At 27.5% G+C, this 23,756-nt stretch overlaps 1 protein-coding gene across 7 annotated transcripts in view; it reads left to right on the top strand.

Annotated features, from left to right (window-relative positions):
* bbc (choline/ethanolaminephosphotransferase 1 bbc) overlaps positions 1 to 23,501 on the top strand; it is a 140,815-nt gene extending 117,314 nt beyond the window's left edge. For 2 of the 7 annotated variants that reach the window (XM_075356469.1, XM_075356465.1), the window contains one exon: positions 22,834 to 23,499. In XM_075356469.1, coding sequence (XP_075212584.1) covers positions 22,834 to 23,009 — 176 coding nt within the window. In that variant the 3' untranslated portion in view covers positions 23,010 to 23,499. Of the gene's footprint in view, positions 1 to 22,833 lie in introns of all 7 variants that reach the window. The other 5 variants (XM_075356470.1, XM_075356464.1, XM_075356468.1 and 2 more) reach the window with 3 other exon arrangements.
* The last annotated feature ends 255 nt before the right edge of the window (positions 23,502 to 23,756 follow it).

Raw genomic sequence — 23,756 nt, 5'->3', positions numbered from 1 at the left:
AGTTTGAAAGTATGTTTTATTAAGATGCATAACTGAATCATTCAATCTTAAATAGTGTCAATTTCATTTCAGAAATTGTTAGTGAATTTACCAATTAGTGCTGGGGATAGGAAAAATCTACTACTAAGTGAACAGAGCAGCAGTTTATAATAATTTTATCAATAGGCATTCAAGATTAATATCTCTTAAAAAGTAATTTCAATTGAAATAATAAATTATATTTCATAAAGGAATGACTGTAAAATAATGTAGTAATTTCTATTTGTTATTTGGTTAGTTAATTAATGAAACAATACTGGACAATAGGTTAGGCATTTTATTTTTATTATCATGATTTTATTCTTTGTGTCATGATTTATTTAAGAAAAAACTTTATTTTTGTATTATTCTAATATTGGAAGACATTTTTTCTTTTCATTTCATTTAGTATTTTATGAAATTAAAAAAAATATTTGAAAATTAATATAAACTAATTTATCTACTCTAATTTATTTTTATTGGTGTGGAATGGAATATCATTGTATTTTTAGTTGCCATATTTTACAATGAATGAAATATTATTTCATTCTGGTTATTTGATAAAGAAGTAATTAAATAAAAATACATAATTTTTTTATTTATTTGAATAACTTTTTATTGTATATAACTACTTATTAATAACAGAATTAATTTGAAAGTATAGTATTTGGACAGTTACTATGAAAAATACAAATATAAAATAATAAAATGATTTTCTTTTTTCCATTTTTAATTATTTAAAAGATTTAGTCAAAAATTATTGTTAGCATTTATTCAGTTTGAGGAAGAAAACTAATTATATTTTAATGCATAATTGTATTTCTTTGTTAAATGGATACAGTAATTTAAGCAGCAACATTTTAAAATAAATTAAATTAAAAATAATACTACAAATATTTATGTATAATCAATAATAATATATTAGATTCATAGAATAATATTATTACTATTAAATCTGAAGCTCAATTTAAAAAAGTTTTATTTTTTTACATTTTATGAATGTTATAGATATTAAATGTGTGTGTGTTGTGTTTTATTATTTTATATGATATGAAATATTTATCAGTACTTGAAAATGGTAGTTCATATAGGTATTATATGCAAGTAATTTCATATTCATGTAATATAATAAACAAATATCAAATATGTATGCATATGTCAGTGGTTCTTGCATCGTTCACTTATTTGCTTATTGTATCTGGTTTTTTTTTAACAGAATGATGCTGGCAATGGATTATTTAAAAGTTTATACATATATCTATTCAACATTTGTAGCTGAAAAACTGTGAATTCACAGAAATGAAAAAATGTTTTATACAATAATTGCATGAATGTTTTTGTTTTCTTGTAAGATTTGTAAGAAAGTTGGATTTTGATGATGCATTTGAATAATCAACCAGAATTCCCCTTTCGAATCCAGATAAAGTATATATGTATGTACATTGTTTCTACACTTAAAGATCATTAATTCATTGATTTATACTACCTGTTCCAGATTTTCTTATGGTTAGGGGTTAGGATACAGGTAATGCATCAGATGTATAAATACCACCAATTAAAATTACTTTCTCTGATGGCAGTGATGTTCATTATACAGCTTGTTCCTGTGATGAATAGATTCAAGTGTTACTGTTAGAGCTGAATATCACCTATTTCAATTGGCTTGATATACTATGTGCAAAATTATATTCGGCTCAGTGAATAGGACAATAAGAATTCACTTTATTATTCTTTTATGTTTTGTATTATTCATCATGGCAGAAAAGACTTAATGTCTAATGAAAATTAATGTCTTGCTAATCATTAATTGAAAAAAAAAATTGATTTGTACTATATTGAACTTATTTTTTCTCCATTATTTTTGGAAATTCCTATTTATTTTTAAGAAAACCCTTATAAATTATTGAAAATTATCTGCCATAAAATACTTTTTTTGTTTGATTTATAAACAAAAGATAAATCAACTTTTTGTTTATAATGAGCATTTTGTAAATTAGTTAAGTGATTACATAAAAAGAAATTGCTGTTTATATTTAAAGTACATTTGTTTTTAAATATACTGTTTGTACAAAGATTTCTGGGATTGAGGCTATAAAAACAAAACAAAAAATCAGAAAACATTTATTCACATTTAAGAGTTTACATAGTCATCGTTCGACTTTTTATGTTTAGATCAGTTACAAAGGTTGTCTAAAGCTCTAGAGAAGTCTTGGAGTAGTTTTTAGGATGCTTGTAACACCTTCTTTGGTATCTGTCAACTTCTACTGTTCTCCTTTCATAGGCAACTTGACTTTAGGGAATAGAAAATAATCCTCAGAGGCCGTGGTCCAGTCCTGTCACCTGTCATTTGACTAAAAGTTTTGTGTAATAATGGCTTTGTGAGCTGGTAGATGGTTGTGAAGCCAAAAATCATATTTGATTTAATGAAAATGCAGGGGTTCTGACAAATTCAGTCCAATAAACATCTCTGGACATCTTGGTGGACAGCAGCAGTGATTCACAAACACAATCAACATTTTCATTGCTACAACTGGTTACCAGCCTCCCATTTTCTAATGACATCTGTCCATCACAAAAATGCGTGAACATATGTGAACAAAACTTCATTGCCATGTGCGTGTTTTATAATTTCAAATGTTTCTGGTAGCACTTTTTTCAAGCAAAAAACAAACTTTTATGTTCATAAGCTGTTCTGTTTTTTAAAATTCCGACAATAGGCATAAAAATATATACATGAATCGCTAATCTTTACTGCATGAGCTTGAGCTTTAGTTATTTTTCACAAGGCTTCACTTGAAAAGTTACAACCTGCCCACAAGATTGAACCTCTATTTCTGTTTCTATACCCTCAGGTCTTAGGAATTTTTTTACAAACTTTGCATTTAAAAAAAAATTTCAGATGATCAATTTCAATTTGGTGTTCGAAAAAAATTTCTGTTTTTGCTCAGTAATGATAGATTTTATTTTGTTAAATAAAATATTCTGTGAACAGCATTGCACATAAATAGTTTTATAATTTTACAACCAGAAGCAAAGTATATTATCAAGGAACTTAAAATTTCAGTAAAAAAGCTGATATATTAGAAATTAAGACTAGAATATGTACAGACCTTTGGCTTGTCTATACGACTTTTTTTGTTTTCTTTTTTTTTTTGCTTTTTTCAGAGCATCATTAAGCAATTGTACTTTTATCTGAAATATAGTTAGGATTATAATTAGTTTCAATGTAAATTCTCTTTTATTCATTGCCTTTTTTTAAGTAAATATTGTAATCGTGATTTTGATACATTTAGGTTGATCTAAAAAATTCTAATAAACTTTACTGAGATCCAAAGTAGAATCGGTTTTTTAAATGGTTGCCTTACAGAAGCCAACCATTTAAAAAACTTATAAAATAAAAAAATAGTTCTAATGTTGAACACTTCATTACATTCAAGACTACACTTTACATTAGATTTTTCAGATTACACTTCATTTACATTCAATACATATCATATGAGGTAATACCTTACGGTGGTTCCAAAGGCTAAACAGCAAAAGAAATAGTTCTAATGATGTTATCCAATCTTGAAATGCCCTATCAGAAAAGTAGGTTAGGTTATTCTTTATAGATAATGTAATTCCTACAGATTTTCATCAAATTAATTACAAAACAGATGAAAAGAACTTATTCAGTGAGATAAAATTTACTTTTTTCCATCGCATGGTACAAGTGATTTAATTCTGAAAATAAACTTTTTCTTTACTAACAAATATATAATGTGGCATACGGTGCTGTTATTCTTGGGGATTGTTTTGTTATTTTTAGGAGTACCTTATCCCCCATAGGTCATCTATAACTGTTCATTTTTGGCATGCAATTATTTACACCTGTAATAACCTTTCCATGAAATTATTTTATTCTACTTCTTGTATGACATTTTTGGTTTCACTGAATGTAGAATTGCTATTTAAGATTCTATTCTTTAGCAGATAAATGTACACTTTACATCATTATTTGTAGTATGATTATTTAATTTTTATTTTTTTTTATTTTATCTTAATATGATTAATATGCTTTTAATTTTAATCGTTTATGTTACCAGTTTCATATTAAATAATCTCTGTTGTGTAAAATATCTGTATTAGAAGAAATATGTATGGAATGTTGTCAGTGTGTCTTTACATTAAATTATATTTTAATCTTATTTTATGTATATTCATAATATGTAATATGTTATTGGATTAATAAACCAATCATTTATGACTTCAAGTTGGGAGGACTACTTTGAAAATCTGTTAGGATGTTGTTAATAAAGCAGAATTGGAAAATTTGTTGGTCAGTTTTTCAAAATGAATTAATGGTTTATCAACTTGGTATCAAATTGTTAGTACACTAAAAAGTAACTATGTTTAGAATACAGTTGTCAGAATCTTAAATATGTAAGTATTAGCAATTTTTTTTTTTTTTTTTTAATTTACCAAAGTGAATTACAAAATTTGTTTTATCATTAATAGTTTTAGTTGAAATAGTTAATGCACAGTTTATAATAGACCTTTTCATTATGTAAATTGAAGACACTGTTATAAAATATGTATAATATGACGTGCATAGTTACACATGGGGATGCAGTATACCAAACCAAAGCAATGATTTCCATGTTTAAAATATATTCTGCTCTAACTTTTGTAAATTTATCTTCTTGCAGTTAGACAAGGGGAAATCACAGTGGATTAATGATTGTATGACTGCCCACCATTTAAAAAAAAGTAATTTGAAAACACATTGTGGGATTAGTAATATTCAAAATTATTGTTTCTTCACCAGAGGCATAATCAATCTCATTAGGATAAAAAAATAAAGATTAAAGAAAAAAGAATATAGAGTTGTTCAAACCAAAAACTGCTTGTGTACTTAAAGAATTGAAGATATAATGAAATAATTTTTATTTCTTTTATATTTTTTTTTAAGTGAAATAATTTTCAGTTTTAATAAAATTGTATGAACAGAAAATTAAATAATTTGAAGTAATATCTTTTTTGTTTTTTAAGTGAAATAATTTTAGTTTATGAAAGGATATTATAAGAAGTGAAAATATAATAATTTATAAAATCACAATTCCCATAACATAATAATTAGTTCTAGTAGATTGTTTTAAGTCTCTGCTTATGCATATGTTTAGTTATATATATATATATATATATATATAATAAATGCGTGGCTGAAATTCTAGTGCCACTAGAACTAGATACTGGGGATATGATTCAACTACTATGTGTCTATTAGTTTACTGTGCACTTATTTCATTTACTACCCATCTAGCATTTTTGTATGACAAAACTGATTATTTAACTGACTCTGTATTTCCAATTTTTATATTGGTATCTTCTAGTTGTATAACATGCAATATACTAGGAAAATATAATGTGTTACAAAGTAAATCAATAATTTACATGGTGCATTTTATTACACGCTTTTTTTTTTAAATATGCATTGATTAGTTTATTGATAAACATGAGATCATTAGAACAGGATAATTTACAAAACGTCTGGTAAAATATATTTTGTGGTCTAACTTGTCGCTACAAGTTAGACCTCAAACAATAAGTTAGACCTGTCTAACTATAAGTTGCTACAACCAATTAATAAACTGTGCTAATTTGGTTTGTATTTTTTATTTTTAAATAAATCAGTTAACTTTGTCAGGATTTTTTATATAATTTGGATAATTTGAGTTAAAATGTAACTACAAAAATTTTTTTAAATATAAATTTTATGAATTTCAGTTGATCCTGAATTTATTTAAAAAAATAAAATTGTTAAAAACAATTTTTAGTTAGTTCATTTATTTTTTAAAGAATGCAAATTAAAATAAAACAAATTATGTGGTTCAAGTCCTGTAAAAAGAAAAGAAAAAAAAAAACAATTCTTGTGCTAGATAAATTTTGATAACTGTTCTAAATATTCATATAATTATTTTAAATGATTCAAACATGTTATCAAATTATTGGGTACTTTTGATTTAAAAAATTTACCTATGGTAACATTTTTAAATCCATATTTAATTTGCGGTTAATTCAATAATTTAACTTATGAACTTTCAAAGTGGTTTCACTAATTTGTTATCTATGTATGTATTGGTTTATGTATGTGATGGAATTAAGTTATTGAAAGTAAATTGTCAGTATAAATGCAGGTTAAAAATATTTTTTATAATGTAATTATTATATATTTCCTATTATTTTTAATTTGTTGTTATCTAGTTGTTTGTGCCAAATAGTATAATTATTTACTTGTATTTATTTTAAAGTATTATTATTGTTCAGTATTTCCTGCATATTTTCTATTATCTTTTTTTTATGTTTCAGGAATGTAATTTCTTCTTTTTGTTTTTTCATGTTAGTTAATCTTTTATGTATCAGAATATTTATTTATTGTATGCTTAACTATTAACTGTGCGGGATTCTTATGAAAAGTAACTAATTATGATGTTTGTTAACATTTCTCTAAACTTTTTTTATACCTATCAATATATATATATATATATATATATATATTACTAACATGAATATTTACTGTCTGGTATTGGTTATTTTTGTGGGAATAATTTTAGTTCTTTTTTTCTCGTTATAGTGTCTTAAAAATGTTATTTGGGTTTGATTATTTTGTTTCATAGTAATATTATGATTGTATAAAGATTATGATAGTATTATATCACTCAAGTCAATCCAGTCATTTTCTTTAATTTAGTTAACATTCTTTATTTTGCTTCTTTTTTTAACATTTTGCTATTCTGAGTTCAGAAAAATGTGTTACATTATTTACAATTACAAAGGAATTTATTATTTTCCCTGTATATTATAATCAATTTGTGTAGAATTTGTTAAAAATTGTAAAAGAAAAAGATCAGTCTATACCTTAAATAAAATGTTTGTTCTTGGATTTATAAAGATTTAAAATTTTATTTTATTTTTTATTGGTGGTCAGCAGTTCTGGTAGTCTAATTTAGTTATTCATGTGTTCATTTATTTTTTATTTTTTGCTTTTTTTAATTAATTTACAGCCACTACATAATTTAAATATTGATAACTAAATTGTAAAGAATAAGTGAATGTGAGATGTCAGTTACAGTAAAGTATGAACTCTAAACAATTTGTTGTAGATGTTTGTTAGGAAGCCAATATGACACAAGATCACTAAAATGTGATAACAAAATTCACAATTTTAACTTTAATATTTTTCCTCTATCTGAATTCATGTAAATAATTATTAAACATTGTATGATGGTCCCCTGATTTTTTTTCTCTTTGTTTTGGCCTTTTCCCAAAAACTCTCAATACCCTTATTTAAGCTCCAGTTTTTCTATTGATGATACAGTTTGGAGCTTAAATCATTATAAAAGTATCATTATAAATAATAATTTCTGTATGAGTAGAAATTCGCTTACGTATAACTATCAGCTAAACAGCAACAAAGCTATTTCAACTTAAGTGTTTGGACTACCTAAAACATTTTTTACATTTCAATACCGCACTAGCACAATTAGCTCACATTTCATGCATGTAATTTGGCAACAGCGGAGCTTGTGGAAATGTATCACTGTTTGTCACAGAACTTCATTATCATTAATTCATTTGTTTACAAGCAAATGAAATGAAAAGGCCAACAGTAGAGTATAAGGAAACTTACTAAATAAGTCTCTGTAGGATGTGGTTTCTTAGAATAACAAAAGTGCAATGATTTCATTTAACGAGTTGCAAAGTCATTTCATGTTCCGTTTGGCAATTAAAAAAGTTAATATTCTTTTGGATTGGAAAAATTCAACTACAGAATCGTTTTCTTTGATTTTATCATACAATGAAAGCAAATTTATTTTTAGGATAAAATAACAAAGCCTTAAGACACACAGTGAACGAAAACTTATCTGTGTGCATTGATTAGAAATAACCTTGTATTGATGACAAGTAAAGATGATTTGATGAAAGTAAAGATGGGGGAAATTAATAGAAAAATTCCAATTTTTTAAACAGTGGAGGGAAAATGGGACATCAGTCTGTAAATGCTTGTTCAGGACATTGATAAATTGTTCCCTAGCTTGGTTAAAATGATGTGTCACAACCCTATACTTTCGATTTAAGATTTTTTTTATTGTACTCCAATGGTGAATTGGGGTGTGGTATTCTCATACTGAAAAATATATTGTTTTGAGTTAGGAGCATTTTTAAAATTTTAATATTTGTTAGTGTTTCACTCAGGGTAGGATTGTCAAAATTACATCAAAATTTTTTTTTTTAATGCTCTTTAAAATGATGTCATAATCCTACCCTTTCTATGTAAAACCTTTGTGCCCTGGGATTTTTGGTTGTGGAAGTTTCATATAAAAAACAAAATATTGTTTCAAGATGGGCATATTTTTTAAATTTCGTTTTTCTATGTTTAACAATTGAAAAATTATTTAAGGTACCCATATTTTATTAACGCCTATATATATATTTTTTTTTTTAAATCAACAGTTGGGTTATCAAATACAGGTGTGTGATTACATTTGTAGAATTATGTATCATTTTATATTTAGAGTAGTTATAAAACTTTAAAAAGATTATAATTCATTCAGAATAATTTTTTTTTAACATCAATATGTGAGGATCTTATATATTTTTGTATTTATTAATTTTAACATCTTACCAGCTTTTAATAATCACCTTTCTTGTAATTTATGTTAAGAACTATATGTTAGGTAAATTTTAGTGTTTAATAAATTTTTAATGTTGAATAGATTGTAATGTTTCTTTAATAGTGCAGCTATCTCATGTGGTTGTTGTAATAATCTCTATACAGTTATCAGCTGTAAAAGCTCAGATCCTAAGGTCACCAGTTCATAATTCCTTCTTTTTTTCCAAAACAAGAGAGCTTAATGATATTGATGAATATCAATATTATACTACTAATATTATACTAGTATATTGTACTACTATATGCATAATAAAAATTAAAAAAAAAAAAATTAATGTGCAACAAAATAAACATTTCTTAATAATGTTTTGCAGGGACTATTAAATTTACCAATAAAAGCTGCTACTCTAGGTATTGTAATCAAACCAATAAAATTAATTTTTTATCATATGATCTGCTAAATGTTATTAAAAATCAAAAATATTTTTTCTCTATTATGTTTACAGGGTTAAATTAATACATATTAATTACATTGAATTTCTTTTAGTTTGATTCATATACGTATTAATGGATGTGTTGCTGTGAATACTGATCTCTTATTGTATTTTTCATCACTATCGGCATCATCATTAACTTCATAGTTTAGGCCTTTAGGCCTCTTCTGACTCCACATTTATATCTGGTCCCTCCAATGCTTCCGGATATCCAACTTTACTTCTCCCGACTGGGATGAATTTCATCAATCTGTGTGACAATCATATTTCATCCATGTTTAAAATGTATTCATACCACCATTATCTATAATCAGTAATAAGATTAGCTACACTTTGAACTCCTAGCTGCTGTCTTACATCATTTAAGATTCTGTCCAACAATGTATATCCAACCAGACGCCTCAAAAATCTCATTTCTGTAGCCTCTAATTGAGACATCCACTGTTTTATCAGCACTCATATCTCTGAACCGTACAACAAAACAGGGATAGCCATAACATTATAAAATTTTATAACTATCTTTTTGTGAACTATATTAAAAAGGGTTCTGTAATCATGCCAAGCAAATTGCTCAAATTTACGTATTTTCAGGTCAACATCATCCAACCTCCAGCATAAGATTTTGGACCACAAGTTTGAAAACATAACTTCAACATGTATACTTCAACTATATTATAATAATCAATAATAATAATATAATAACACAATAATATCATACATAATCCCCTATATCTATTGCTGTTTTGTCAGTCTCCATTCCTCAAGTAAATGACCAATTACCAACAGGTGTTCAGAAAATTTAGGAATCTATGCAAAAACTCTTCAGAAGTGTACAAGAATAATTCCATGTTCAGATTATTCAGACTTGGGGCTTTCTGATTTTTAACAGTTAGTAAAGCATTCCGAAGCTCTTCAATTGGTATATGATCATCATTCTCATCCACCAAATCAATGATTGTCTCAATTTTGTTCTGTGACCCCCAAAGCTCCATGTAATAACCACTCATCTTTAGAAATGGTAATCTGGACATTATTGTTCACATTCTTATTTGCTGATTCAAAATTCTATATGCTTTCCTTTCAGAGAACCATGTACATCATATTATAATGTCACTTACAAACCTCTGCCAACCATTTTGACGAATCCTGTGAACCTCTGTTTTGGCAACAGCAGGGGCTTCTCTTTGTAATGTGCCAGGTCACTTGTAGAATGTATTGTTACGTACTAAAAGTATGCTTCTTTCTTCTCCTTTATTATTTCCTCTTGTTTAGTGTTCTAATAGTTAATTTCCTGCATTTTTCCGACTTGTTCTTAGTCCCTTGAAAGCAGCCTTCTCCAATATAGTTTTCAACTCCTTCCATTCCCAATTTTTGTCTTTGTAATTCTGAATCTGAAAGGTATTGCCTAACATGATTCTGAAAAAGCCCCCTATTCTTCATATCTTCTGGAAGATTTGTAATATGCCAAATCACTTGTGGAATGTGTGGTTAGGTACTTTAAGTATGCTTCTTTCTTCTCCTTTATTATTTCATTTTGTTTAGTGTTCCAATAGTTCATTTCCTACTTTTTTCCTTCTTGTTCTTAGCGCATTGAAGCAGGCTTCTCCAATACAGTTTTCAATTCTTCCATTATGTCTCTTTGTAATTCTGAATCTGACAGGTATTGCCTAACATGATTCTGAAAAAGCCCCCTACTGCTCATATCTTCTGAAAGGTTCAACTTCAAAACTAAGTTATTATTAGTTGGTATTTTACTTGTTTTCCACCTTACTGACAGCAAGACATCAGATATAACCAGGTAGGGTTCAGACCCCGCATCAAACCCTCTGTAAATTTTAGTTTTCTCACCAAAGTTACTTTCTTCATATTTCTCAAAATATACTGTAAGATTGATCTAGTTTCTCTGGCATTCCTGGTAAATTATGAATGTTTTTATTTAAAAAAATGTGTTTTTTACCTTAAGTAAAGTTAATTATAACTGGCAAAGTCTATAAGACATTTGCCATTATTATTTAAAATGTGTTCTTCAAAACATCCAATCACATTCTATACAGGCACACTTCCCACTCTAGTGTTCAGTCCCCTGCCAAAATTAAGAATTCTGTTTATTAAGCACTTCCTGCAGTTGCTTGTAAAATAACATTGTATCTTCAAATCACCGTTCCTCCGGAGTATATAGCCCAGTTACTGTCATATACCTTCATTGAGTTTTCAAGGAGACTTTAAGATTTTCTCATTCTTAAATGAGTAAGACTGAATAGCAATGTACAACTTCTAACTAACTAAAATTACCACTCCCACTCCACCATGCTTCTCTCTCACCACTCCAGCATATATCATTACATAATTTGTCAACTCGCAGGAACCTTGAATTTTGAGATATTACTGCAATATCAACATTAGCTGCCTCCAATTCCTTCTCCATCTCAAACTCCTTTCTACTTATCCCTCTAAAGTTCCAGACAATCACTCTCCATGTAAATTTTTTATTTCCTTTCATTTGTTTTTGTATTCCACTTTCAAATCTTAATGTTTGTCCCAAATAATTGGCCTTAATTCTAATCCTGTTTTTATTCTTGTGGAGATTGTCAGTAAGAAACTCTCACGTGGTTGGGTTATGAGCCCCTTGCAAGCAAAATTCAGGGATGGGGCTGCCATCTTACTGTCTCCGAACTTACAGAGATTTTTATTTGAGGTTACTTTCCTCTTGGCTATTCTGCCCATTCTTTCCAGGTTCTCTGTGGTACGTTCTCTCTACTGAGCCCAATGGTTCTCTCCACCATTGGGAATAACTCCTTGTCTGCTTTCAAGACCATTGGCCACTTGTCATAACCTGTAACCCTAGGCAGGAGTCCTATAACTAGGTGCTATCATCTGGGTGAGATGGACCCAGGTTTTTTACGAGGTTTTTACTCCTCCTTCTACTCTTGACAAGTGGGACCAGCTTGCAGCATTGTTTATTGTATTTTTAATCAAGTAAATTAATTATAATGAAAATCATTTTAAAGCATGATAAAAGAAGTGAAATAATAATTAAAACAATGTTTTAAAGTTCTGTTGTAATTGTGAATACAGAGTTATTCAGAAAGAAGGAACAGATTACAAATTTTTATTTCTAACAAACTATAACAAATACCAGTCATTGTCATCCCTTGATAGAAGAAGATTCATTGGTTTTTGGTCCTTGATTTAGAGTGCATTCAACATGAGCATTAACATAATCTTTTATGATGAATATGAAAAACAATTTTCTGCCACACGTGTATTAATTATTCTTAGGTACTGAATTCACAGGTTCAACAATTTGATGTCTGGAATCTTAAAGTGGCATGAGTTGTAGAAACATCTTTTCTTTTATGCCCTCCCGTAGATAAAAACCATGGGAGATGAGGTCTAGAGGTAACATGGAAGGCCACAAAAAATGAATAAGCTCTTCTGAGACCTATCTCTTTTGATCCACTGTTCTGGAATCTTGTCATTTAGATAATGCCACATCTCTTGCTAGAAGTGAGATGGAGCGTCATCTTACATGAAAATAAAGTCATATGAATCTTCTTGAAGTCGGAGAACCGACGAGTTTTTTAACATGTCCAGATTTAAAATTCCAGTCATGTTTTGCTAGAAAGAAAAAATTTCCACTAACTTTCCTTACAGAAATGGTAGAAACACATTCAGCTTCAGCAATTTTCTTTTATGTTTGATGACTGTATAAGGTTTTTCACTTCCCCATATTCTAACATTGTGTTGATTAACTCTACTAGACATGAAACATTGCTTCATCCAAAAAAATTAGCCGTTTGAAAAATTGTTTTATTCGACATCCTCCAGAATTGCAGCGTTATATTCATATCACCTTATATGGTCACCATGATGCAGTGCAATTACAATAACTGCAATTGATACAACTTCAAAATCACATGTTTTTTATGAACATATAATACTTTGAGGAAATTAAATATTGAGGAATTTTGAGTTAACTGTTTATCTGTGTTATAGATTCCCCAGGGCTCTGTTCAAATGCATCTTGAACACACAAAACATCGTGTGCTAGGACAACCCCATTGCTTTTCCATTTGTATATGTGATTATCTTCTACAAATTCTTATACTACTTGTAAATCTGTTTATGATGTGGTGACCACTTATTAAACCTAGGCAGATTTCACATTGAACATGAACAGTGGATTCACTCTTCACACACATACTGCATCAGATAAATGATTTCTGTTTATGATGTGGTACTATTTGTAAAACCTAGGCAGATGAACACATACTTAAGGGAAATTCAGGGGCAATTTCTCACTCCTGCACTTCTTCCACCATCTTTGTCTGGATGATGTTAACTAACCTCATGAACAGCCGATGTAGGTTAAACCACTGATGATCGCTTGGTTTGTAGCATAATCCCAATAATATTGTGTGGAGTAAGGACACTGAATTCTCTCTGACATGCTTCCCTATGCTGCAGGAACCAATCGCATAAGAACACCAAGTGTGTTGCAGTATCCTCCCTACAATAATCACAATCTACAGAGGGTCTCGGTGTCCATGCACACATGAATGCCTTAAAACACCTGTGACCAGTAAGGAACTTGCTCAGTTCATGCTCCAGAACCCTTTGTTTACAGGAAGCCATATATATTTTAAATTTTCAAAAAAAGTTTTCAGTCTATGCAGGGAGTTAATTATCCTAAATAACTTTTTTCTTGAAGGTTAGTGCAAAGATATTTGTGATTATTATCTGTATAATTTTATAGTGGAGAGTATTTCAATGGAACATGAATTAATTAATTTGTTTTTTTTTTAAATTCTATTTTTATTTTTAGTAAGTTTCAGTAATAAAAGTTTTTCAGAGAAGACATTTAATCCAGAGGAATCTTTGAGTGTATGTTATTTGTCACTGTTGAGGAGAGGCAGTATATTTAATTCTTGAATAAAGTACTTAAAATTGTAGAGCCATATCTGTTTAATTAATACTCTTTTTTTTAAAACTTTATAAAGGTTTTTGTTTCATTGAGTATTTTTAATTTTGTTATAATCTGTGATCAGTGAGTGTATTTAGAATTGATAAAAAGTTAACTAAATGTGATGTGCTTAAATAAATAAATATTACAAGTATTATTCTTAAAAAATGATAAGGAATTCAGTTTATTAAGTTATTTATATGCAAGATAAATAAGAAAATAAAATAAGAAACATAAATTAATTTTAAATTTATTTCAGCTACATATTAAGTAATAGAAGGAATATTATATTTGTCAATAATAACTAATTATTAATACTAAATGTATTAACTGTATTTATTTAGTATGTCTAAAATTTTAACAAAGATATGCTATTTTTTATGAGCAAAAATGCTTATAACTTTTTTTTATTGTTTATATTAATCCCTTATTATGAATATTTTGTTATTTATATTAACCCCCTATTGTTTATTTATTTATTAACCCATTTTTTAAAAATAGCTTTAGGATTTTTTATGAACCTTTGCATAAAAAATAATAATATAAGACAGAAAAACATAAAGCAATAGGACATTCCTTACAGAGACAGGTAGATTTAAGTTTCCTGTGTATTATTAGTAGATTTCTTTGTTATTAAAGTAAATAAAATTCATTTGGTTCACTAGCACTTTGCTTCTGACAGTAAATGGTTTAAATGGAGGATTACTTTATTGACGAGTATTAGATCTATAATTTAGAATTATATACTCTGATGAATAAACCTTTGTTATGGTTTTTCTGTTCAAGGTTGGCTTCATGACAATTTTTTGTCTTTTTCTTTCTTCTGAAGCTTAAATCAGATTCAAATACATTATTAACAGTATTCTTTTTTCATTTTGTGGAACATTTATTGTTTCCTACTTGTTTTTTGGTTTTTATCTATATTCATATTTGTTAACTTATTTTTATCTTGTCTCCAGCTTATTATTATTATTTAAATGAAAATTATGTCACAAACATCCCAAGAGACACTGGTCTTCAATCTTTCCTGCTAATTTTCATCTTTTTTAGAGGGAGTTTTTTTACTACAAAAGAAATGTAGGCTGCTTTTGAGACTAGCTGAGGAAAATATTAAATTGCTGCCATTTTTGTTATTGTCATAGCCCAAGTTTTTATGTAAAAACTGTTGTTTTTCAATGCCCTTTAAAATGATGTATCCTATTCAATTTAAAATTTTTAAGTTGCCCCCTCATGATGGCTTAAGAGTGTGGTGATGTCACACCAAGAAATAGAATGTTTCAAGTTAAAAGCATTGCTAAATTTCATTTTTCTATGTTTAATTATTGAAAAGTTATTTAAGTTTAAAGTTATCCCGTACTTAATATGACTCTGTTCACTTATATAAATACAAACAAAAAGCAACCATATTGAGTAAACTCAATACAAATTCATCACTTTACATAAAAAGCATTTTTGAATTCATGGATTCATCATCTAATATTAAAATTGTTATGGTGAAATCACTACGTTACCTTCATCATATGGTGAAAACTGATAATTGTGATTTGTCATGATCAACTCATTAAATTGTTGAAGGTAATGTAACATATTGCTTGAGATGATATTTTAATCTGATGATGAATCCATGGATTTAAAAAGTGCTTTTTATAAATTGGTAAATTTGTTATTAATTGGATATATAAGTGGGTAATTTTTGTTGGTAGTTGTTGACTGCAAATGCAATGTACAAAATGTTTAATAAAATTATATATATATATATTTTTTTTTTAAATCAATTCTTTAAAGAATCATACATACTCCTCTATACTATATACAAATATATTTATTTTATTAGATCAACCAAAGTACAGAATAAATAAAGTAGGATGATTTACCTTATTCAACTATAATATATGCAGGAGCGCTTTCACGATTTACTTGCATCATCAGCTGCATTATATATTCATCTCAAATTACATTACAAAGTTCATAAAATATAATAACATATCATGCATTTATTTAAAATTTAAAACCTTTAATATTTTTATTTTAAAATTTTATTCAGTTGAATTCAAAATTAAAACAATATTTAAAAATATGAAATATTAATTAAAAATTAAATTGTAAAAATTTTTTTTTTGGAAAACGTATTTTTACATATGTAAAAAATGACTTGACATTGTATTTTTCACATGTAAAAATTTTTACAATTTAATTTTTAATGTTAATTTTAATTAATATTTATATTTTTAAATATTGTTTTAATTTTTAATTTAACTGAATAAAATTTTAAATTAAAAAGATTAAAGGTTTTAAATGAAATAAATTAATGCATGACTTGCTGTTATATTTTATGAACTTTGTAATGTAATTTGAGATGAATATATAATGCAGCTGATGATGCGAGTAAATTGCAAAAGCGCTCCTGTATATATAATGGAATAAGGTAAGTCATCCTACTTTATTTATTCTGTACTTTGGTTGATCTAATAAAAAAAAAATATATATATATTATTAATATAATTATGTATGTAGAAGTTCAAACTCAAACTAGTTTTATATAACTGATTACTAAATGGACCTCAATGTAGACGACACTGTAAAAAATCATAATATTTATTTATGTTTTTTGTTTGGATTATAATTAATCAGTCAAGATGAATTTATTTAACAAAAATAGAATTTTGTTTTATTTTTTCTTTCCTGGTATCATAGCTCTAGAGCTGTAGTGCAAGAAGGAAAGTATGGTAATTAGTCAGAAAAGGGGTATAGTTTTTTTTGCATTTTCAATGTTTCATGACGCCAAAAAAAAAAATAAAAGTGGTGTATGGGGGTAATGTGCATTTGAAGCTTAATAACATTTTACTGAATTAACTGATTTTATTGACATTTTTTACAGAAAATCATGTATAAGGGGTAATTTGTTGGTAAAATTTTGGAGTCTATATCTCCAGGGAGTGGGGGAAGTTTTTGGGGATCAATTTTTTCAAACTTTTGCAAACATAACTCCACTTTGTATTAAGCTACATGCATGTAGCATGCATGCATGCTTACTTGCCATTAAAAAAAAAAATTTTCCCCTTTTTAAAAAATTGCATAAAGCAATAATCTTTTTATTTATTGCATATTATCAATTTTTAATGTCTTTCTAGACATAGTAGTAGTAGTGCAAGCAACTCCAAAAAGAAAAAATACTTTGGGAGCAATGTTGGTGATGGGGGAGTCAATTAAAGTTTAAAAATATTGATTTTTTTTAAATTTCTTAAACTTATTGGGGTTTAATTAACTTTTTATTAATAATATTACAATAAAATTTCATCATAATTCACCCCACTCCAGAAAAGAAATCTCAGGTAATTTTTTATTATTGCACATATTGTTTTGTATAAAATGTCATCATAAGTTACCCCGACCCCAAAAAAGAAATCTTTTTTCATATATAATTAATATTTCTCCACTGCATAAGAATAAATAACCAATTCCATGAAAGTATTACAACTTTTTTGTCAGATTTATTTTATTAGCATTGAATGGTAAAAATCCTTTTTGGCACGTTGGAAGGCAGAGATAGATTTCACCGTGGCTAAGTTGGGGGATAAAAAAGGAAAACTTATAATTTACTCAATACAACAATGGTTGCATGTGAAAAAAGTTTCACATGTTTAGCATACAACAAGCCCCATCGTCTTAAAATTCCAGCAACATTTTGGTCATCCCTTGCCGTAAGGATTGATCATATCAAAAATTGTTTCAGATAAAAGTTTTGGGTAATGTTTAAAGGACTAACAACCACTTTAAACTTATTCGATACTGTGCCTGTTAAGGAAGGTATGATTTTTTTTTGTCTTCAAAAACCCATTTTTTCTACCCCCTGGGCCCTTGGTTGGGGATATAATAAAAATTTTACTTAGATAAGTAGCTAAAACTTATTAAGGAATAGTAGGAACTTTAAATGAATTCGATATTTTTCTCAATAAGAAAGTTATATGTGATATTTTGTTTTTTCGATTAAGCCCCCCCCCCCCCCATTTAAACCCCCATGGTCTGATTTTGCTCATTAACGAATTCGACTGAGATTTTGGATTGTTATATTTTATGTATCAATTTGAAAGTGATTGGTGCAAAATTACGGCAGTTATCGTGTCCACAAGAAAAGGATATATATTTATATATATATATAAACTTTGGTGGTTTTGGGTTCTGGGAGATGTCAAAAGTGAAGATATATCAAAATTTTCTGGAAGTTGAATCATGGTACCCAATACAATAGGTAGCTTTCTTATGAAATTATCTAAAAGCAGGTTTATTGAAAAAGGAATTATGATTTCATAATTAATAGATAATAAAATGTTAAATTAAATCTAACTCATTTAAATGTACAAGTATATCTATTTGAGCTGAATAATTGCAAGTTCATTCCGTACTTTTTTACATTTCAGTATGAGTATTCCTGATTGCTTGGCAAACATCTAAATGATACACTAATGTTCTATGTACATCCAGGTTTGATTATAACAGGGGTTAAAATTGTTCTGACAGTAATGAATCTGTTTCTTTACATTGTAGTCATAAATCTTTCCTCCATAGATTTTTAAAAAAATATAATAATAGAAGAAGAAATCTAGGGGCTCATATTGAGCCTCTTTAATGTCAGGAACAGGACCGCCTCTCTGAATCATTAAGTAAATCATGACCACTGCAACTATAATTGTGTGGTACTTTGTTTTGCTGAAGATGATTATTATCCCTTTATCTTTTTCAATATTGACAATGTAAAAAAAATTTTAAAATGTTACAATATATCTAAGGAAATTCTGGCTGTATTTTTTTTCAGTGAACAGTAATTGACCTGGACCAACATTATGATGAAGCATAGTTAACACCATAATGAATGGCTTACAGAGTATTTAAGGTCACTTCAGTAATCAAAATTAAATCTCTTAAAGAATGTGAATAAATTTCTATGTTTAGTACAGCCTACCTTTCTTAGCTTCAGTTTTTTATCTTCTTGTTGATGCGTTTTGGAACCACTCCAGTTTCAAAACTTATTGTACAATAAATTTTGACATTGTTCTGAAACACATCAACAAGTGATAAAAAAATTACCTAAGAAAGGTAAAGCAGTACCAAACATAGGAACTATAGCGATCTTAGAAAAAAAGATAGTAGTAAGTATTATCTTAACCACAATAACACTATGAATAAATCTCGATGAATTTTTAAATAATACTAATTAAAAAAATAGATAAATAAATAAAATAATCATGGTTTATCTTCATCCCATTCAGTATGTTCATATCCCATTCAGTATGTTCATAAATATGTACTTAAATTAATTTTCAAGAGACATCTGCATTGAGAATTATTTTTACTTGCACGAAGTAAAAGAAGTATTGTGATCGTGAAAAATTTCGGTTTTCAGATTTCAATGGAAATATCCATTTTGACCATCCCTGAATCCATTTTGACTAATTTTTGCTTCATCTGTATTTATGTATCTATCATAACTCAAAAACAATTAGTTGTAAAATGTTGAAATTTTGCATTTAGAACTGTTGTAACATCTAGTTCTGCAATCAACCGAACCAAAACGGTTCAAAATCCAAAAAAATTTGGATTTGAACTTTTTCTTAACCTGCAATAACAAGTCCTCATTGAGAGCTTTTCAACGTTATATCATAAGTGGTACTTATTTTCATTGGTTCCAGAGTTAGAGCTAAATAAAATTTTAATTAATGAAATATTTGGATCTTACAGGAAAGGTTTTTTTTTTAATTTAAATATATTAATTTATTAATATTTATTAACCTCTGATTGTAAAAAAATTTACAATAAATAATTTAATAACAATAAAAAATATGAAAAAATATCAGAAGTTATTAATGAAGTAAAATTTTATGTACTTTTCATCTTAAAAAAAAATTGTATATGTAATTTAATAGGCCTACATACAAGGAAGTAATATGGTGTCCACATCAGAGTTTTTACATTTGTTATTGTTTTGTATTTACTATAATATTATTTCTTGTTTTTTCTGTTTTAAATAATTAATATGGACTTTAATCACATATATTTTTTATTTTGCAATTAACTTTCATGTATTTTGTATGCTACTCTGATCAAGGTTTTACTACGGTTTTCCTTGATGTGATCAGGTAAATCCTAGGGCAGTTCCTTTTTTTATCTATGGGGTAGCACAGCTATGAATTTTTGCAATATTCTATAAAATCTATTATTAGATATCGATCAGAATAAAAAAAATATTTATTTAAAATGAGTTGGTCTGTTTACTTGGCATTACTCATTTTTACTGTACCATTAAAAATATTTGAAGTATAATTCATTTGGTATTAATAAATAACTTTTCTTCTTTTAGCCTTTGTACATTAATTTTTGGTTAATTTATAAGTTTTCTTAATTAGAATTTAACTTTTTAAAATTCTGGTATATTATTTGGTGCATTTTAATTATAGCAAGTTCATTCAACATGTTTCATTAATGTAGAAAAAAATTATCATAGTGCTGCTTTTTTGTAATTTTATTCTGTTGTTAGATTTGTAATTTATATGATAATCTATGAACAAGAATAGTTATTTCAGCAAATTAAATATCTGAGTAGAAGTTTGTGCATACATTTCTTATATAGGCGCTTACAGTTATGGTTGGTGCTGGTTCAACGCTTGTGTTATCTTTTAACTGTGGTGAGTGGATTTTAATCTCTTCATTATTCTTTATCTCTGTTGTTTATCTCTCTATTTATTTACTGTATTTATTATTGTGCATTTTAATTGTTTAATTTTAATGTAATGATATTTTTATTTTCCTATTCTTAATGTGAATGTTGCAATCAGCTTAGTTTGAGAAACAAAAGCAACCCCATGACATGTAGTCTTCCTAAAATATGTGCTTAATTGAATCCCAACTATCAAAGTACATTCGTATACACTGTATAGTATTCGGATCCATATAAAAGTAACTTACCTTTACTAGGATTTGGAGCTCAGAATCTTTGAATTTAGAAATCACCTGTTAACAGCTGATTTATTATTATAATTTTACCAATAATAAATACAGTATTTATATTTCTGAAATATGAGTCTAGTAAAATATTAACTTTGATATTTGAAGTTTTATCACTAACTGAACTTTCAAAATGGAAATTTTTAGTATAAGGAACAACACAGCAGCAAGCCAGACTTGTGATGTTTGGTCCCACATTCCAGTTGTGGTTGAGAAAGTGTAGATATTATTATCCAAGTAGATATTATGCATTCAAATTTTATAATTAGTTACTAGATATATCTTTGAGACCCAGTTCACAGTTATGAAATTCAAAAACGTTATAACAATTGCATATTTGGTACTCAGTTCATTCTCTGAAATTTCAAAATTTTAGACAAACTGAACCATTATTCGAGATATTTAATTAGCTTTCAGTACAGATTACTTAATATGTCTTAATTGATTGACTTCAAAATGAAATCATGCAAATTTTTTAGACATGTGACTTATTTTATTCAATAAATTAGGAAATTTTTACAATCCATGATAAAAACTTTTTATTCTTATCCTTTTAATTTAGCTCCAATGAAACACAACACAAACCAAAAGTGTATAAGTCTATTAAAAGGTACTATATTAAGGTATTATATTAAAAAATTATTCTACTTGAGTAAATTTTGATATGGGACCCATGGTGACTGATCTCCACACCTGACTTGGCCAATTGTAACCAAACTTAAATGCCATCAATGACCCATATTCAGAAGTCATCGTACAGAATTTCTTAAAAATTGGTTTATCCAGTCTGAAGGTATCAATAAAACAAAAATTGAATAAAAGAAGATACCTAACTAAAGTGACATATTAATGTAATGGAATCCAGAAACAACAAAAAGGAAGAAATTGTTATTTGCTCAACCCGTTTATGGAGGTTTGAATAAGACCAAACATTATCAGTATATTAACTCCTAAGGGGCATTAAATTATGTGATTAACTATCCTTTGAATAAAATTTTAGAAGTGGGAATGCATGGTTCATATCTCCTTGCCTATTTGTGGCCACAATTAAATGACATAAGTGTTCCGTGTACAAAAATTACTGTGTCAAATTTCATCCAAATCGGTTCATCCAGTCATAAAATATTAAGCAAAAAGCAGGCCAACAAACAAATTTACATATATCCTTCTGAATCATGAACCAACACCTTGACATAGTAAGTAGACATAGACATGGGTGAACAAAAGTTCATCTGATTAGCATACTTTTTCTTATACAGTATACCATATTAGTATACAGCAATATAATTATATAGCTAAGAATGTAAATAGGTTCTTTATTACTTTAACTTTGCCTGATTTTTCATACATGTGAATATATTGAAGGGTGTTGGGCAGAATAGATAATTGAGTAGATATTGTAATAATATTTAACAGTGGCTATGTTAAATAATAATTCTGTATTAAACAGCAGGTTTATAACGCACAGTTTGGAACATACTCAAGTATTAGCTTGTTTCAATAAATGTGTAACATTAACATTTTGAGGTATTGATTTCTTTTTCATAAATTGTAATATATATGTATATGAACTATATAGTTCATTTAAACTCAACATGTGCTTTGGAATTTTAAATCTTTTTAATTTAAGAATTATTGTTTCATTGTCTTCATGTATGAAGGTGATATTTATCAGATTTTCATGTAGTTATTTCATATTGTTTTAGGTAACAATCAAGATAAGGATACAGAAATAAATTTTTCTACTAATATTGAGGATCAGATACCATTGCTTGATAAAAATGACGATGACGATGATGATGATTGTTCTAATGAAATTGATCAAAATAATACATCTTCAAGTAGTATAGATTTTACTGATTTCAATCTTCAGATAATTTAATCTTTAAAATTTTATTTATTTAATTCATTGTTGAGTTTATCAGGTGAATTTTCATTTTATTTTTGATGTTTATAGTTCTTTAAATGAAACATTTGAGGATTGTGTGATACGATACAATACCCAAAATATTATCAATAACTGAATTTAATTTCATGGTTCCTGTATTGTAAAACTGTGTTAATAAGTGAATTCAATTTTTAAACTATTTACTTGTGCTTCCAGTAAATTGTTATTACTCCTCTGTATTCTGAGAAATTCACATTTAAAATAATATGTTATGTGCACATTATAAAAAATTTTGACTCTCTTTTTAGAAAATTATATTTTTCTTATTTATTACAGATTACTACATATTTACAAATTTATTAAAAAATTTGATGAGTTTTGTATTTAAAGTGCAAATAAATTTGAAAATATGATTTTGAGGCTTCTCCTTATTCAATATTCTGGTTTAGGGGGATGGATTTTAAACCACCATCTTGTTCCATCCCTGTACCACTGCTCCTTATTAATATTACTATTTTCAAATGTTACTTATAATATACATCTTCAATTTATTTAGTTATCTTTTCTTTGGCTTACCTCATTGTCTTTTTCCATTTATTCATCAGTTGAACATTTTCTATCTTATTTCTTTTCTCATTCTTTTTTTAACATACCCAAATAATCTTAGTCTTGGTGTTACCATACTGTTGAAAACATTTACTGGTATTGTATTTGTGACAGCCCTTATATGATCCCTCTTTG

The sequence above is a fragment of the Lycorma delicatula genome, chromosome 2, assembly GCF_047948215.1.
Source record: "Lycorma delicatula isolate Av1 chromosome 2, ASM4794821v1, whole genome shotgun sequence".
Taxonomy (NCBI): domain Eukaryota; kingdom Metazoa; phylum Arthropoda; class Insecta; order Hemiptera; family Fulgoridae; genus Lycorma; species Lycorma delicatula.
Note: the sequence above shows the minus strand (reverse complement) of the source record. Positions and strands in the feature narration are given on the sequence as shown.